At 43.3% G+C, this 16,649-nt stretch overlaps 2 protein-coding genes across 2 annotated transcripts; one reads left to right on the forward strand and one right to left on the reverse strand.

Annotated features, from left to right (window-relative positions):
* Positions 1 to 5,264: 5,264 nt before the first annotated feature.
* Positions 5,265 to 6,149, reverse strand: LOC309517563 (olfactory receptor 6X1-like; the record flags this gene model as incomplete). The annotated part of the gene is made up of 1 exon (XM_082196780.1): positions 5,265 to 6,149. The coding sequence occupies one exon, from the start codon at positions 6,147 to 6,149 to the stop codon at positions 5,265 to 5,267; it is 885 nt and encodes a 294-aa protein (XP_082052906.1).
* A 7,126-nt stretch (positions 6,150 to 13,275) lies between these two features.
* LOC309517564 (olfactory receptor 6X1-like) lies at positions 13,276 to 14,163 on the forward strand (the record flags this gene model as incomplete). The annotated part of the gene is made up of 2 exons (XM_082196781.1): positions 13,276 to 13,699; positions 13,856 to 14,163. The coding sequence occupies 2 exons, from the start codon at positions 13,276 to 13,278 to the stop codon at positions 14,161 to 14,163; spliced, it is 732 nt and encodes a 243-aa protein (XP_082052907.1).
* Between the last annotated feature and the right edge of the window lie 2,486 nt (positions 14,164 to 16,649).

Genomic DNA, 16,649 nt, shown 5'->3' on the forward strand with positions numbered 1-16,649 from the left:
CAGAGAAGCAGACACGGAGCAATGGATCCAAACTACAAGAAAGAAGATTCCACCTAAACATTAGGAAGAACTTCCTGACAGTAAGAGCTGTTCGACAGTGGAATTTGCTGCCAAGGAGTGTGGTGGAGTCTCCTACTTTGGAGGTCTTTAAGCAGAGGCTTGACAACCATATGTCAGGAGTGCTCTGATGGTGTTTCCTGCTTGGCAGGGGGTTGGACTCGATGGCCCTTGTGGTCTCTTCCAACTCTATGATTCTATGATTCTATGATTCTATGATTCTTATATTCTGAGTTTAGTCTGGAGGCTTCACAGTCAGATGAACTGAACTTTCTTAGCTTGGGAACTTTGCAGGGAAATGTTTCCACTCCTCGCTGTCGCCTGAAACTGTATTTTCGTAGGACTATACTGCCCACAGTTGTCATTCTCATTTCTCTTAGCAATAGAAAAAGAAAACCACTTTCTTCTTGTTGTTCAAAGGTGATTTTCCTGCAACCTCATCTTAAACTTTTTGCCTTCCATGGAGCCACAGTGCCACCAACAGCCATGTGACAAACAGCGCCTCTCCCATCAACAGCAACAACAACAACAACAACAACAAAAACAGAGTCTGCAACTAATTTGTGAAACCCAACAGTAACAGCTGGAGTGCTGGTAGGTGAAAATATGGGTCAACAAGATATATAGAAACTTTCTGTGGTTTTCACAACAGAAACTACAAAATAAGACAGCTGCCTCTAATTAGTACTGCTTTGCTGCCCCCAAGAGAATTGTCATCCAGTGTCAGATGAGATCTTGCCTCAAGTGGTCCTCCTCCAATGTGATTCAGCTTAGCTCATTTTCTTATTCTAATTGTAGACTGTGGTGGATGTGAGCATAATGTTCTGTTCATGTATGTTTTCTGCCCCTAAGTAGTTGGCCATCAAAGTGATCATTTTCTAGGTGGCATCTGCATTATACATTGAAACCACCCTTGTATTGACTTTAAAAGTCAAGGAGGATCCTGAAAACTATAATTTGCTCAGTGTGATAGTCTCCCAGAGCTGTAATTCCCAGCATGCTCAAAAAAGTACAGTTCTCTGGATTCTCCATGGAACTTTAGCAGCGATGGAGAATCCTGGGAAGCTTCACTTCTCAGCACCCTATTGGACTACAACTCTCAAGGTCTCTGGCCATGGAGCCTAGGACTGATGGAAGTTGGAGTCCAAATCATTTGCAGGGCCACAAGTTCCACAAAACTTAATTCAAGCCAAAGCTAATTAGAAGCAGGACCTTCAGAAAATAGGACAACTCCACAAATTCCTTAACTACTTGGAAAACCCTTTCTTTATGGCTCATTAGTGAAATATATCAGTTCTAAAGATGCTGGTTCATGTTTTTGCTGTGTGTCCGGGGAAGAAAAAAACTTCCTCTGTTTGCTTAAGGGCTTCGTAGAGGCAACTGTCTGGCTATTTTGAGAACATAATGCTGGACTACGTGGGCTGTTGTTCTGATTTAATAGGACTCTTCTAGTATTCTTCGTTTAGTCTGGAAGCTTCACTGATCAGAATAATTAAAACCCAGGTGTGGAGAACTGATTTTAGCATGGGGAACTTTTCAAAGGGGACATTTAAATGTATCCATTCCTCACTACCCCCTGAAACCATACTGGGAGTGGCTGCCGAGAACATATAAACACCAGTCCTGAAAGACATACATTGACTCACAGTACGTTTCTGAGCAGAATTCAAAGTGTTGGTGCTGACCTTTAAAGATGTAAATGGCCTCAGCCCGGTATACCTGAAGGAGCATCTCCAACCCCATCATTCAGCCCGGACACTGAGGTCCAGCACCGAGGGCCTTCTAGCGGTTCCCTCCCTGCGAGAAGTGAGGTTACAAGGAACCAGGCAGAGGGCCTTCTTGGTAGTGGTGCCTTCCCTGTGGAACGCCCTCCCATCAGATGTCAAGGAAAGAAACAACTACCTGACTTTTAGAAGACACCTGAAGGCAGACCTGTTTAGGGACGTTTTTAATGTTTGATGTGTTATTGTGTTTTAATATTCTGTTGGAAGCCGCCCAGAGTGGCTGGGGAAACCCAGCCAGATGGATGGGGGATAAATTAATAATAATAATAGAAGTAGTAGTAGTAGTAGTAGTAGTAATATACTTTTGTAGGGGTAGGCATCCTAAAAGCAGCCTTCCTCTTAGCAATAAAAAAGGAAACCACTTTCTACTCATTGTTTGCCGAAAGCCACTTTTCTGCAAACCTCACCTTAACTTTTTTTGCCTTCCATGGAGCCACAGCGCCACCCACAACGCTGCAAGCAAACAGCAGCCTCTCCCCCACCAACAATAAAGAACAGAGTGCAATTCATTTGCAAAACCCCAAAGTAGCAGCTGTGGTGGTGGTGAAGGAAAGTATGGCTCAACAAGTTATATGAAACTTTCTGTGGTTTTCACACACAAGAACTAGAAAACAATACGGCTACCTCTAATTTCTAGCCCTTTGCTGCCCCCAAGAGGCTGGTCTAATTTTAAGATTAGATATTTGCCCATGTGGCTTCCAGTGCAGTCCTTTTTCTTATTCTAATTATTGACTGGTGAATCTGAGACCAATTGATTGCCCTGTGTATTGCCCCTGTGTCTTCGGACAGCGCTGGCTCCCGGCCTCTTGAGCGAGATGAGCGCGCAACCCTAGAGTCGGTCACAGCTGGCCCTGATGGGCAGGGGTACCTTTACCTTTAAAGGTAAAGGTAAAGGTACCCCTGCCCGAACGGGCCAGTCTTGACAGACTGTGGGGTTTGTGCGCCCATCTCACATTTATTGGCCGGGGGCCAGCGCTGTCCGGGGACACTTCCGGGTCACGTGGCCAGCGTGACATCGCTGCTCTGGCGAGCCAGAGCCGCACACGGAACGCCGTTTACCTTCCCGCTGCTAAGCAGTACCTATTTATCTACTTGCACCCGGGGGTGCTTTCGAACTGCTAGGTGGGCAGGCGCTGGGACCGAACAGCGGGAGCGCACCCCGCCGCGGGGATTCGAACTGCCGACCTTTCGATCGGCAAGCCCTAGGCGTTGAGGCTTTAGCCCACAGCGCCACCCGCGTCCCGCACCTTTACCTTTACCTTTTATGTATTGATTGCCTCTGCTGCTCTCAAGTGGTTAGCCACCAATGTGATCCTCCTGGGTTCATTTTCTCAATTGAGGTCACATCCATACCATACATTTTGGGCTTGTCCACACTTCTGCTTCCCCTGTGCCCACAAATCACAGATCTGAGTGATTTTCTACTTGTCCCGTGCTATCTAAGCATGAGTCGGAGTGGTTTTGCCTTTGCCCCACTGCTTTCCCCCAGAAAACCTGCTCTTTAGCACTAAATAAGAACAAACAGCCATCCATCGAAAATCCAATTGCCATACATTCTGATTCAGTGCTAAAGACTGGGTTTCCCTGGGGAAACCTAACAGGGTTAATATAGGTGCAGATGAGCACTTAAAGCACTGCTATACCACTTTAACAGTCATGTCTAATTCTGGGAAGTGTAGGCTGTTAATGGTGCTAATTTGCCAGAGCTGCAACTTCCAGCATCCTAAACCATACCTCTCAACTGTCCTGTTTTGAGCAGGACATCCTAGAGTTACAGAAGCCATCCTGTCTTCTGATTGGATCCTGGGATGTTCCGTTTTGGCTGCCGCAAGAGCACTGCTCTGAAAGAAGCACATTTTGGGAGGCCGCACTCTTGCATGAGTCACCTGGCTCCCACAAGAGAGAAACCCTGAAAGAAGCACATTTGGGGGTGCGCGTGCCATCTCGTGCGATTCATATGATTCACTCGGGAGCATGGCCCCAAAAGATGAAAATCCTGATTTTCTTCTGCGGCATGTTGGAAGCTATGCCTTAACAAAGTGCAGCTCCCAGGATTCCCTGTGACTGTCAAAGTGCTTTAAATGTATGCCATGAATGTGACGCTATTGACTATGGTGGAGGTGATAGCAAGCAAAGGAATGAATTGTTCTGACAATCTTCAGCAAGGCTGGCGTCCGCACCTGGTATGTGAGCAGCACCCAAGATCATGGAACTCTGTTCCTAAGAAGATTTGGTGAACACTCTCTTCAGTGTTTGGAGGGTGTTTCAACACTTTTTTTCTTATTATATTCCAATGTGCTATTAAATTATTTACTGCCCTCTTGTGGCAATGCATTTTTTTAAGCAGCCCAACTATTCACTCTTTTTTTAATCGCTGTGGTGAATTTTAAAAATTGACCTTAGTTTGCATCTCTTCTTCTTCTTCTTCTTCTTCTTCTTCTTCTTCCTATTATTATTATTATTATTATTATTATTATTATTATTATTATTTCCTCTGTGACAGCCCCAAATCTGTGGGATATCCTCCCCACAAAAGTGGATCTGGTACCTTGATTATGTATTGCTTGTTGTATGCTGAAATTGCATCCAGTTTACTTTTGGCTTAGACACCTGAATTATATATTTTAGTTCCAACTTGACAGTAACTTGCTTTAACTAATTTTAATATTGTATTTTTAAATTGTTGTAGCCCATCCTGGGTGGTTAAGAAAGCAGCAGCAGCAGCAGCAGCAGGAAGAAGAAGAAGAAGAAGAAGAAGAAGAAGAAGAAGAAGAAGAAGATACAGTGGTACCTTGGGTTAAGTACTTAATTCATTCCGGAGGTCTGTTCTTAACCTGAAACTGTTCTTAACCTAAAGCACCACTTTAGCTAATGTGGTCTCCTGCTGCTGCCGTGCCGCTGGAGCACGATTTCTGTTCTCATCCTGAAGCAAAGTTCTTAACCTGAAGCACTATTTATGGGTTAGCGGAGTCTGTAACCTGAAGCGTATGTAACCTGAAGTGTATGTAACCTGAGGTACCACTGTATTGCTTCTAGCATAATGCTTGCGTCTAATTTAAGGTTTGTGTTTTGTTTGGGTCTGGCCACTAGGTGTCGTGACAACGCTTGTGAAGTGCAACAGGCATCTTGTAGAAAAGTGTATGAAATTTCTTTCTAGCTTCTGCAGTACAAAATGTAATTGTCACAATGGACATATTTGAACACAATATGCACATTTTTAGAATATGCACTTTAGACATTTGGGTACCTTTAAAAAAAAAAAATAAGCCAAGAAATTTGGAGAAGTGAGATGTTCTTCTGACCCACCTGTTAGTCTTAGAGGTGCAAATTTGGGTGGTTTGGTTAAAAATGTGGACCACATGGAAACCTTCTCTATCCCTAGCACTAGATTGCTCTGTACGTTTTCCCAATACGGTCCAAATCTCACAGTATAAGTGGATTCTGCACCTTCTTTCCTAAGGCTTTCCGTAAAGCCTCCTTGACTTCATTGTTCCTGATGGTGTATATGAAAGGATTTAGCACTGGAGTGATCACAGTGTTCAGCACAGAGATGGCTTTGTTGAGGCTGAAAGATGAGTGTTTGGCAGAAGGTCTTAAGTAGATAAAAAGGACTGCCCCGTACAGGATGCTGACCACAGTCAGGTGGGAGGCACAGGTGGAGAAGGCTCTCCATTGTCCGCTGGCTGATGGGATGCGCAGAATCGTGGAGATGATGAAGATGTAAGATACCACCGTTAGCATCAGGGAGCCCAGGATCACAGCCACAGCAATCAGGAAGCCGAGGGCTTCAATAAGATGCGTGTCTCCACCGGCGATCTTCAACATGGGCCCAATATCGCAATAGAAATGGTTGACAACATTGGAGCCACAGAAGGGAAGCCTTACGACCAGCACTGTCTGCAAAAGGATGGTGCAGAAGCCCCCTAGCCATGTGACCAGCGAAAGTTGAAGGCAGACATTGGAGGTCATGATGGTCGTGTACCTGAGCGGCTGACAGATGGCTAAGTACCTGTCAAAGGACATGACCGTGAGGATGTAAAACTCCGTGATGCCAAAGAGGAAGTGGAAGTAGGACTGGGCCATGCAACAATAGAAGCAGATGGTGGTCTTTGCCGACAGGAGGTTGGTCAACATCATGGGAACAACGGCAGTGGTGTACCACATCTCCAGGAAAGAGAGGTTGCTAAGGAAGAAGTACATGGGCTTCTGGAGCCGACGGTCCACTCTCACCATGACAATAATGAGACCATTCCCTGCAACTGACAAAATGTAGAGCAGGAGGACCACGAGGAACAAGGTGATGTTCATTCCCCAAATATGTGGGAATCCAAGCAAGATGAACTCTGACACTCTTGTGCAATTGGTCAAATCCATAACTGGGCTCACCAATATTGTTAAGAGAGAGGTGATGGAAACTTTAAAAAATATTATTTGGATATTCAATTCATCCTGCACCAAAATAGAGAGCAGAATACATTTTCTCTCCTTATTTCATTGAATTTCCTGTATCCCCATGTTATTTTAATAGGTTTAGCTAAAGCATGTCTATCCCACTCTTCAGCAAATAAAAACATAAAAAGAGACTCCCACAAGTTCATGCAAGATCAGGCAGAAGATAGTCTATTTCTTCACACAATCTTCACACAAGTTCATGACGCACAAAGAAATGGGGATAAGGAGCGAGGAGTGAAACATCAAGGTCAGAGACCTGTTTTTAAAGTTACTAGGATAGAAATAGGTTCAGTAGCCTGATGGGAATGCCTGCTGCCAGGTGACAGTATTTCAGCAGAGGCAATAAGTTACACCTTGTTCTCTTCCCTCCCTCTGTAGGCTGATGGAATTTATTGGAAGGAAATACTGACATTAGAAATGGAGACTGAATTTGATTTAGTTTGGATTTTTAGAAGTTAACTGAATCCAAACTTGGATCCAGGATTTTTGGCTTTGTTCTCAAGCCACATTTGTGGAAATTCCTCCTGAGGGAGATACATCTGTGCTGGCTTTGAAATGGGCTATGAAACCCTATTCTAGACTTCTTCTTTCAGTCGAGATGCAATGCTGCATGCTTTTAATTACTTCCATTGCTGTTTTTCTTTTAACACATTGACTTTAACATGCTCCTTCCTATTGATCTTACATTTATTTTATATGAGTGTGGTTCTGGCCTGCCTGTACAGTCGTACCTTGTTTTGTGGCCGGGATCCATTCTGAAGCCCAGGCTGCTAGCCAAAAAGGACGCAGGGCAAAGTGTCGTGCTTGCGCACGTGCGCGGAGCACGATTTAGCGCTTCTCCACATGCGTGAGCAGAAAAGCCAGAAATAACCCATTCTGGTACTTCTGGGTTTGCTGTGGACATTCACCGGAATGGAAGCTAGATGAGGCAGACATTCATGGAGGTATTACTGTACAATGTTTTAACTTAACTTAACTGCTCATTTAAAATCACAGTATATATTGGAATTATGTTTTTACCAACCTCCATTTTTCTTATGGACTGCCTTGTGGAAGCTTTGGCCTTGAAAAGGCAGCCACAGAATATTTAAAATAAATGAACAATGTAGCTCTTGAAAACATTTTTAATTTAAAAACTTATATGTTCCAGGAGTGGGGAACCAATGAGCCTTCAAATGTTGCTGGACATCATTTCCCATCATCCCTGATCATAAGCCATGCTGATTGGGGGCTGATGTGATCTGAAGACCAAAAACAGCTGGAGAGTTGCAGGTGGTCCTCTCTTGTTTTAAAAGTACAATTTACATGCATTAGTTAATAGCTGCTAGCTGCACTGGCTGTATTCCTCATCTGCTGTTGGAGGCAGTATGCCTCTGAATGCCACTTGCTGTCAGGGACCCAGCACTGAGGAGAAATGGTGGGAGACTCCCCTTCCCCTGCTCCTGATCGACATCCCGAAGCTTCCCAGGAGCAGGAGGACAGTATAGATTTGGACCAGTGGTTTGCAGAGGGGCATAGTTCAGAAGGCAGAAGCTGGGAAATTCTGGATGGAGAAGAAGCGCTGGGGGAGAGAGAGAGATTAACTGTCTCATGAAAGCATCCATCTGCTCAGCTCAAGGTCAAGGAGAACAGTTAAGGTGCCTGCACAGAAGCACAGTGGTTACGAGCTCAGGTTGCAAGATGCAGTAGTGATGTGGGTGACTAGGGAGGAAGTGGGTGGGACCCTTAATTGGGAGCACCTTCATTCCTAGGAAATGGATTCTTTGTTCTCTCTCTGTGGTCATTAAAGTTTCTAACTTGTGAGGATACTCCTTTTCCTTTGTTCTGCTTATCTACTGTCAAAGGGGGAGGAAGCCAATTCCCTGAAGCCTGACACTTGCTGGGGATCACAGGTGGGGATAGAGCTGCTGTTGCACTTAGATCATGCTCATGGGCTTCCTATAAGGGGCATCTGGTGGGTCACTATGAGAAGAGGATGCAGGCTCTATGGGCCTTTGGTGAGATCCAGCTGGGCACACATACAAGTTTCTACATATATTAACCACTATAGCTATGTTGTACTTCTAATATTCCTCTGAATACAAAGTGGCAAGAGTTCTCATAATGGGTGGCGGAGTGAGACAAGAAGACCCCAGTAAAACACAAAAAAACATTATATCTACTTTCTGCTTCGATCAACACAATTTTGAAAAGAAGCCACAGATGAAGTCAGTGGGGAAGTGAGAAGGGAGGGAGAGGTTTGTTGTTGTTGTTAGCAGAATACAGATTCTTTTAGCAGAATAAACATTTCAAATAAGTGCTGTTTTCAGGTCTAGGTTTGGAGAATCTGAGAAATGATACAAAGCAAGGCAAGAGGGTGCTTCTGCAGGAAATGAACGCATGACTGAAAACTAATGAGTATTTGCTTTAAGACTACAAAGCATATTTTCTAAAAAGGGATGGGTGGGGGATTATATACTCACATTATAGCTATTGGATCCATCACAAATGTGCCAATAGTGCATGTTCAGGCCAACAACCAGATAGCCAATCATACATTTTTGCCAGTCATATTCCAAATGTATCATCCTACTGAAATTAAATCCTATGGATTTTCTTCTTCAGAAGTCTTGGAGTTTTATCCAGCTGCCGTTTTATCCTGTCCTTTCCCTTAGTGTCAGCTACATAGCTATATCTGTTCTGAGTGATCTCCTGTCTCTATCTACCAACCCTGCTGAAGATTGCCTTGAGATTATTGCTCCCTAGACCTGCAAAGCATGTGTTGAAACATCAAGATGCACAATGCTGTGTCTGCAATTTGGTGTATGTGTTTAAATTTATCTGCACTGTTTAAAAGCTTTCCCACAAATTATACGGTGCAAATGAGGAGCTGTCCATGGATCTTCTGCTTAATGTTTATGGATTCGCTCTCTAATGATAAGTTCTGTCATTTCCCATAAGGGAAATCAACATTCCGCATTACAAATAGTTTTGAATTCACCTAACTAAAAAATAATTTGCTTTTGAATTAAGCACTTATTTCTTAACGAGCTGTTGCACTCAGGTCCTGCTTCTAGTCTTCCCCATGGCATCTGATTGGCTACTGTAAGAACCAGATGCTGGAGTAGACGGACCACTGGTCTGATCCAGGAGGATTCTCATATGTTCTTAGGACTTCTTCATCACCCTTAAAGAATGTGAAAGGCACAGCAGGCTTAATTCCATATTACATATTATTACAACATCTAAAGCCAATTTAATGGTTCCTTGCCTATTAACATGATAAATGTTGAAGCTACAGACTGCTCAATCTGCAGTGGACTGGATTAGGCATACAGTGGTACCTTGGGATGCGAATGGGATCCGTTCCGGAGCCCCGTTCGCATCCTGAATAGAACGTAAGACGCGACAGCATGTCTGCACGTGTGAGGGTTGCGTTTCGCCACTTCCACACATGCGCGTGACGTCATTTTGACCGTCTGCGCATGCGTGAGTGGTGAAACCTGGAAGTAACGCACTCTGTTACTTCCAGGGCACTGCGGAGCGCTATCCAAAAGCACTCAACCTGAAGCGTATTTATCCTGAGGTATGACTATATTGCTATGGTTTTCCCAGTAGTAATGGAAGTGAGAGCTGGACCATAAAGAAGGCTGATCGCCGAAGAATTGATGCTTTTGAATTATAGTGCTGGAGGAGACTCTTGAGAGTCCCGTGGACTGTAAGAAGATCAAACCTATCCATTCTGAAGGAAATCAGCCCTGAGTGCTCACTGGAAGGACAGATCATGAAGCTGAGGCTCCAATACTTTGGCCACCTCATGAGAAGAGAAGACTCCTTGGAAAAGACCCTGATAGAAGGGGCCGACAGAGGACAAGATGGTTGGACAGTGTTCTTGAAACTACAAACATGAGTCTGACCAAACTACGGGAGGCAGTGGAAGACAGAAGTGCCTGGCATGCTCTGGTCCATGGGGTCACGAAGAGTCGGACACGATTAAATGACTAAACAACAACAACAACAACAACATGACTGTATTGGGAAGGTAGGCTTTTCAAATGAAATCAATGTATTACAAGTGAGATCTGCAGTAGGATATTGCAGAATTCAAAGTTCCAGTCAGTCAGCCATGCTCTTTTCTGAAATACACCATTCCATGATCCCCCAAAATGTTTTCTCTCCCTCCTACACATGCACACAATGGACACTCAGAATTCTGTGGCCACTGAATATGATGAGCCCTCATTGCATTATGCTGAGGTTCCCTTGCTTACATTTTTTCTAAAGCATATTTCTGCAAACCTTGTGCATGTAGACAGCACTAATGATACTGTGTTTCACACCAGACACATGGATAGTCCAATGGAACCACGTGTCACTGTCCTGTAAACTCTGGCTGCCAGTGAGCTGGTGGGACCAATCCAAGCTGTTGGTGCTATCATATAAAGCCATTAAAAAGGCTTGGGGCCCAAGTACAGAAAAAGAGAACCTTCTACAATATCAATTATCTCAGGCCCTGACATCATCTAGTGAGGCCTTCTTGGTGGTGCAACAACTAGGGAAGCCTGGCTGATGTAGACCCATGGTAGGGTGGTTCCCCATTTATGGAATGCCCTCTTTAGAGAGGTGTAGCCATCTCCATCATTATTCACTTTTAGGAGGAATTTGAAAACACTTTCGTTTACCCCCTGTTCCTTAGATCAGTTAAGGGAATGTTTTAAACTGTTTCTGGTTTAGAGTATTTTTTAAAAACAAAACAAAAAACACACAGCCATCATAGAAAACCAGCAGAATCCATAATCTGTCCTGATTACCCAATGCCAGGAACACAAATTCTACATTCCCCTAAATGGACAGAGAGGCTGGAGAGAGGGGGGGAGGGTCTCTATAGACCATAAGTGTTTGGCAGTCCCTACTGCTGGCATTCATTACTTCATAGGTTGTTGGTCATAGGTTGATTGACAGCTATAACATCTGGGTAAAGTATGGCACAGGTGAATTCTAAAAAAGGTAAAGGTGAATTATAAGTGTGTATAAATGAAACTGGAGAAACATCATGAAAAAGTATGTGGGGAAATGTACACTTTTTCCCTTAGAATACATGAAGAATGACAAATTTGTTCCAATTGCTTTTGACAACCCACATATTTACACATTTTTGTCTACTTGAATAAGCCATGGTCTGATCTGAAAAATACAAATATTTAGGTTACAAAACTATAAAAATAACAAAAAAAATAGTCTGCAAAACAATAATTACCATCTTGTTAGGGTAGATCAACGTGTCAATGTCCACTTATCCCCAGTGTAAATATGACATATCGGCAAAAGTCGGAAATTGAAAGATAACTTACAGCACATACACAAAAATTGATTTCAGATTTGAAATCAGCATTGAAAGAACATATAAGAACAGTTGAAAAATCTCATGCAACAGAAAATGAAAAAAAAAATTGTTCCCCAGTATGCTGTGTATCCCAAGGGAATACCAAGAATGGACATCATTTCTCTCCTTCTTCCTATGATCATCCTTACACTCTTTTTCTCCCACCCCACCATCTCGTGCTTTAAAACTAGAAATTCAGGAGAAATCTAATTCATTTCTCACTTAGCCTACATAATTATCACTTTCTGATGCAGTGCAGAAACCCAAACATAGTCATCCCTTGAAATTTGCACCTCTCTGAATTTTTCAATGCCAAGTAATGTGTACAAAATTGCACAGACTAGGTAAGAAGGAAGAGGAGAAATTTGATTCAATTCACATTTAAAGGCAAGCCTTTCTAATTAGCATTCTCCAAAGCAATACATGGCTCAAGCATAGCTATCCTTCTAAATCAGGCATCGGCAAGCTAAGGCCCATGGGCAGCAAGCAGCACACGGGGGTCGTTTAATCCACCCATGAACTGCCCTGAACCGAGCCGCCCGCTCAGCGAGTCCTTGCACGCTGCTCTAAACTGGCATAGCGTGGCACGGGGACTCACTTCCACGGCACTGGAATTTGCGTCTGCGCATGTGCAGATGCCAAAAATTGTGTCTGCACAGACACAGATGTCGGAAATCGCATCTGCTCAGAAGCTGGAAAAGCGGGCACGGGCTCTAACCTGTGTGTGCAATCTGGCCCACAGAGGGATCTCTGCTGGAGTGAACTGGCCCAGGCAAGGTAAACCTTGCCGACCCCTGTTAGAAATCCACACTTCCAATGCAGATGATGATGATGATGATGATGATGATGATGTTGATGATGATGATTTCAATTTATATACCTTCCTATACCAGCAGGCCTCAGGGCATTTCACAGAATAAAATCAGAATATAAAACCACAAAACATATAAAAAAAATAAAAACAACAACCCAATAACCCCTTCCCAAACACATTTCAAAAGAGCATAGGATGTTAATCAAATCAACCCAATCTTCCAATGCAGAATAGCTATACTAGGGGAAAGGGCAGGGGAAAGGGCATTTATTACTTTTTAAAAAACCATATAAATGCAAGGAAGCTTGTAGAGATTGTATATTAACCCAAACTGCATATGCAAATGTGGTGATTGGGAGAAATTTGTAGCAAAGAGCTAATGGATTTTAAATTTGGAAGGAGGTAAACTTGGAGAACCAAAATGGGCAGATTTTTCACTACTTGGTTTGTCCTGGCTTGTCCGTGCTAGCATGCCTGGAGCTGATGCTAAGTCTACTTTCTGCTGCCGTACCATCTGTGAGTGGTCATTGTGGGATGCTTATGGGCTGCACAACTGTTGCTACTGCACAACTGTAACAACAGTTGCAAGGTCAAGCTTTTACAAGATCAAGCATGTAGCCCACGAACTGTGTGATAGACCACTCTGAGCTAGATGACCCTATTGTCTGACTCACCAGAAGGCAGCTTCCTATTTTCCTCATTAGCTCTTTTTCTCTCCTGTCTACTTGCAGACTCAAAGGATGGACTTAACAAATTGCTCAAGAGTGACAGAATTCATCCTTCTGGGATTCCCCCATTTTCAGGGCATGGATATCCTTTTGTTTGTGGTGATCCTCCTGCTCTACCTTCTGAGCCTTACAGGGAATGGTCTCGTCATTCTCATCATGACTGTGGACAATCGGCTCCAGAAGCCAATGTACTTCTTCCTTAGCAACTTCTCTATTATTGAGATTGGACACACTACTGTGTTTATGCCGAAGATGCTAGTCAACTTCCTGTCGGCAAAGAACATGATCTGCTTCCACTGTTGCATGGCACAGTCGTTCTTCTACTTCCTCTTTGGTGTCACAGAGTTTTTCATTTTTTCTATCATGTCCTTTGATAGATACTTAGCCATCTGCCATACATTAAGGTACCCCACCCTCATGACCTCTCAGGTTTGCCTTAAGCTTTCACTGGCTTGCCTGGCTTGCAGGCTTTTTCTCAGTTATTTTCCAGGTGTTGAAGGCTGTGAGGCTTCCTTTCTGTAGCTCCAACATTGTACATCATTTTTTCTGTGATGTTGGAGCTTTGCTAAAGATTGCGGGGGGGGGGGCACAAAAATCATTGAAGCCCTTGGCTTTGCAGTGGCTGTGGCTGTGATCCTGAGCTCTCTGCTTTTGACAGTTGTAATTTACATCTTCATCATCTCCACGATCCTCCGTATCACTTCATCCAGTGGACAGCGGAAGGCTTTCTCCACCTGTGCCTCCCATTTGACTGTGGTCAGCATCTTGTATGTGTCAGTCCTTTTCATCTACTTGAGACCTTCTGTCAAGGGCTCTTCTTTAGGTGTGGTCAAAGCTGTGTCTGTATTGAACATGATCGTCGTCCCAGTGCTGAACCCTTTCATATACACAATCAGGAATAATGAAGTCAAAGATGCTTTACGAAAAGCCTTAGGAAGGAAGACGTTTGCAGTTTCTAAGTTCTAAGCACTGACTAGGGTTGGAAAGGACTGCTGTCTAACTCAGTGCTCACAGAGACCTGAATCCCAGCAACCCAGTCAGATGGGCAGTATATAAATATATCCTCATCATCCCCTGTAATTTTACCCTATGCTCCTCTGGATCCAAGTTTACCACAGCTCTGATTCTATTCTGAAATGGTGCCATTGCCAATCAATTTAGTGATGATTAGAGGAGATGGATGGATGGATGGGTATAGAAAGTGTAATCTACATTTTTATGTCCCAACTTACCAGATAACGGCAAGAGATAGCTGAATAATTGGCCTTCTTTGAATCAGACTCTTGGTCCATCTAGGTCAGATATGTCCACACCGACTGGCAGGACCAATACTGACTTGCAGACAAAGGTTTTCCCCAGTCCTACCTGTGGATGATGGGGACTGAACCTGAGAACACTTCTGTAATGTCTCAGTAAAGCCAATACCTGGCTTCATCCACCTTCTTTGGGTGTCTTGTCCATTTCCAGACCCTGCATTGAAGCAGCTTTGACTACATAGCATATCAGTCTGGGGACACGAGTCCTGGAAGTCCTATCAGACTTGGTGGCACTCTCAGAAGATGCTATGGGGATAAAGAAACTGTGGCCCTCCAAATGTTGCTGGACTACAACTCCCATCATCCTTGCACATTGGCTGTTATGACTGGGACTCAAGTTGGGTTTTAGAGTCTAACAGCATCTAGAGGGCCACAGATTCCTCACCCTAGCTATAATAAGATAGTGTGGCCAGGAAGACAAAGTTTTCTTTTATTAAATGATTTCTAAACAGCTTTTTATCTCCAAAGAAGAAATACCAAAGGGATTTCCACAATACCAATGCATAATAATGAAGTCAAAGGTGCTTTAAAATAAGACTTAGGAAGTAAGACCTTTGCAGTTTCTAAGCTCTAAGCACATCACTGCCATGTAGGGAATGAGACACAAGTTGAAAAAGGATCTCACTCCTGGGCTACTGTAGCCAACCTTTGAACCTTACACAGCCATGAAACCTGTGTAAAATATTGCATGACTGAATTCTTGCTTCCATACATTACTCTAAAGGAAATTCCAGAAAAAAATACATGGGAAAATGTAGACTTTTAGAATATGTGAAGGATGTCAAATAAAGCATTCAATTCTTTACAAAACATCAACACATGCGGGGCCTGGCTGACTCAACATTTCCTGATCCAACCTTCAGCTTTGGGTGTTTCTGATGGGAAATCACAAAGGGGCACAGCCCTAGAGACAGAATCCCAGAACTTTTGGAGAAGGTGAAATAACTTTTCATTAGTGTTATACGATTTCTAAGAAGGGCTTTGCAGGGTTTAGATGAAATATCGCTTTCATGTGTGAATCAGAAGTGCAATTAGACCATCAATGTAATATCTTTTACAGGGAAAGTTGGTGAGATCTCCTTGAAAGATGGGCACTGTTGAAGGAAACATGGTTTTACCTCTGCCCTTGGTTCTTTATCTGAGCAAAGAAAAGAAAATCAACACCCTTCCATGTACAGCTTTTTTTGGGGGGCAGGTATTGTGGACACAGAGTTTGTTATAGAGGCACATCAACAATGATTGTGGTGGTGATGATGTTGATTTCCTCCTGCATCTCCAACATCATTGACAGCAGAGGGCCTTCTCCACCTGTGCCTCCTATCTCATTGTGGTCAGCATCTTGTATGGAGCAGTCCTTTTCATCTACTTAAGAGCTACTGTCACAAGAGCTTCATTCAAGTTGGTGAAAGTTGTGTCTGTACTGAACATGATATTTGCCCCAGTGCTGAACCCTTTCATATACACCATCAGGAACAATGAGGTCAAAGATGCTTCACAAAAAGCATTAGGAAGGAAGACCTTTGGACTTCATAAATTATGAGCATCTTTGGCCACATAACAAGTAAGTCTGGAACCCCCAAAGAACAGTGTTTGTAAGTCTGCCCAGACTTGGTAGCAGCCTAAGAATAACACATTGACTTGGGTGTTCTGCAGAAGAGAAGGCCGTCCCTCAAATTACTGGTTGTGGTGGGATTACTATGCAATGAAATAAAATAATGTTGATGATTGGATGGCATCTTTGCCTCCATTCTCACTGCTGTCTGGGTACATGTGTAGATCCATAGTACTTTAAACATATACATACCGGTACTTTTATTTATGAGATGCCCTTCCTGTATTCTGTGGTGTCTTTATTGCAGTTAATGATCTGATTCAAACATATATAACTCATTTTATTGAACTGAAATATGCACAAGCTTTATGCCCTTTCTCTCCATATTCTTAGTGTGCTGGATTAATCCAGGAAGTCTTCCATTAACCATAGACTCCAGTTATATATGAACCAACAGGTTAGGTTCACCAGGATCAGGGCAAACCAAGATTTAAACCAATTCTAAACCATAGTTTAAGATCCTAGCTTATTCCAAATCTTATAATGATAGTTTATTGGTTCAGATGGAACAGTTAACTATGGTT

The sequence above is a fragment of the Podarcis vaucheri genome (genome assembly GCF_965113315.1).
Source record: "Podarcis vaucheri genome assembly, chromosome: 13".
In the NCBI taxonomy this organism is placed as follows: Eukaryota; Metazoa; Chordata; class Lepidosauria; order Squamata; family Lacertidae; genus Podarcis; species Podarcis vaucheri.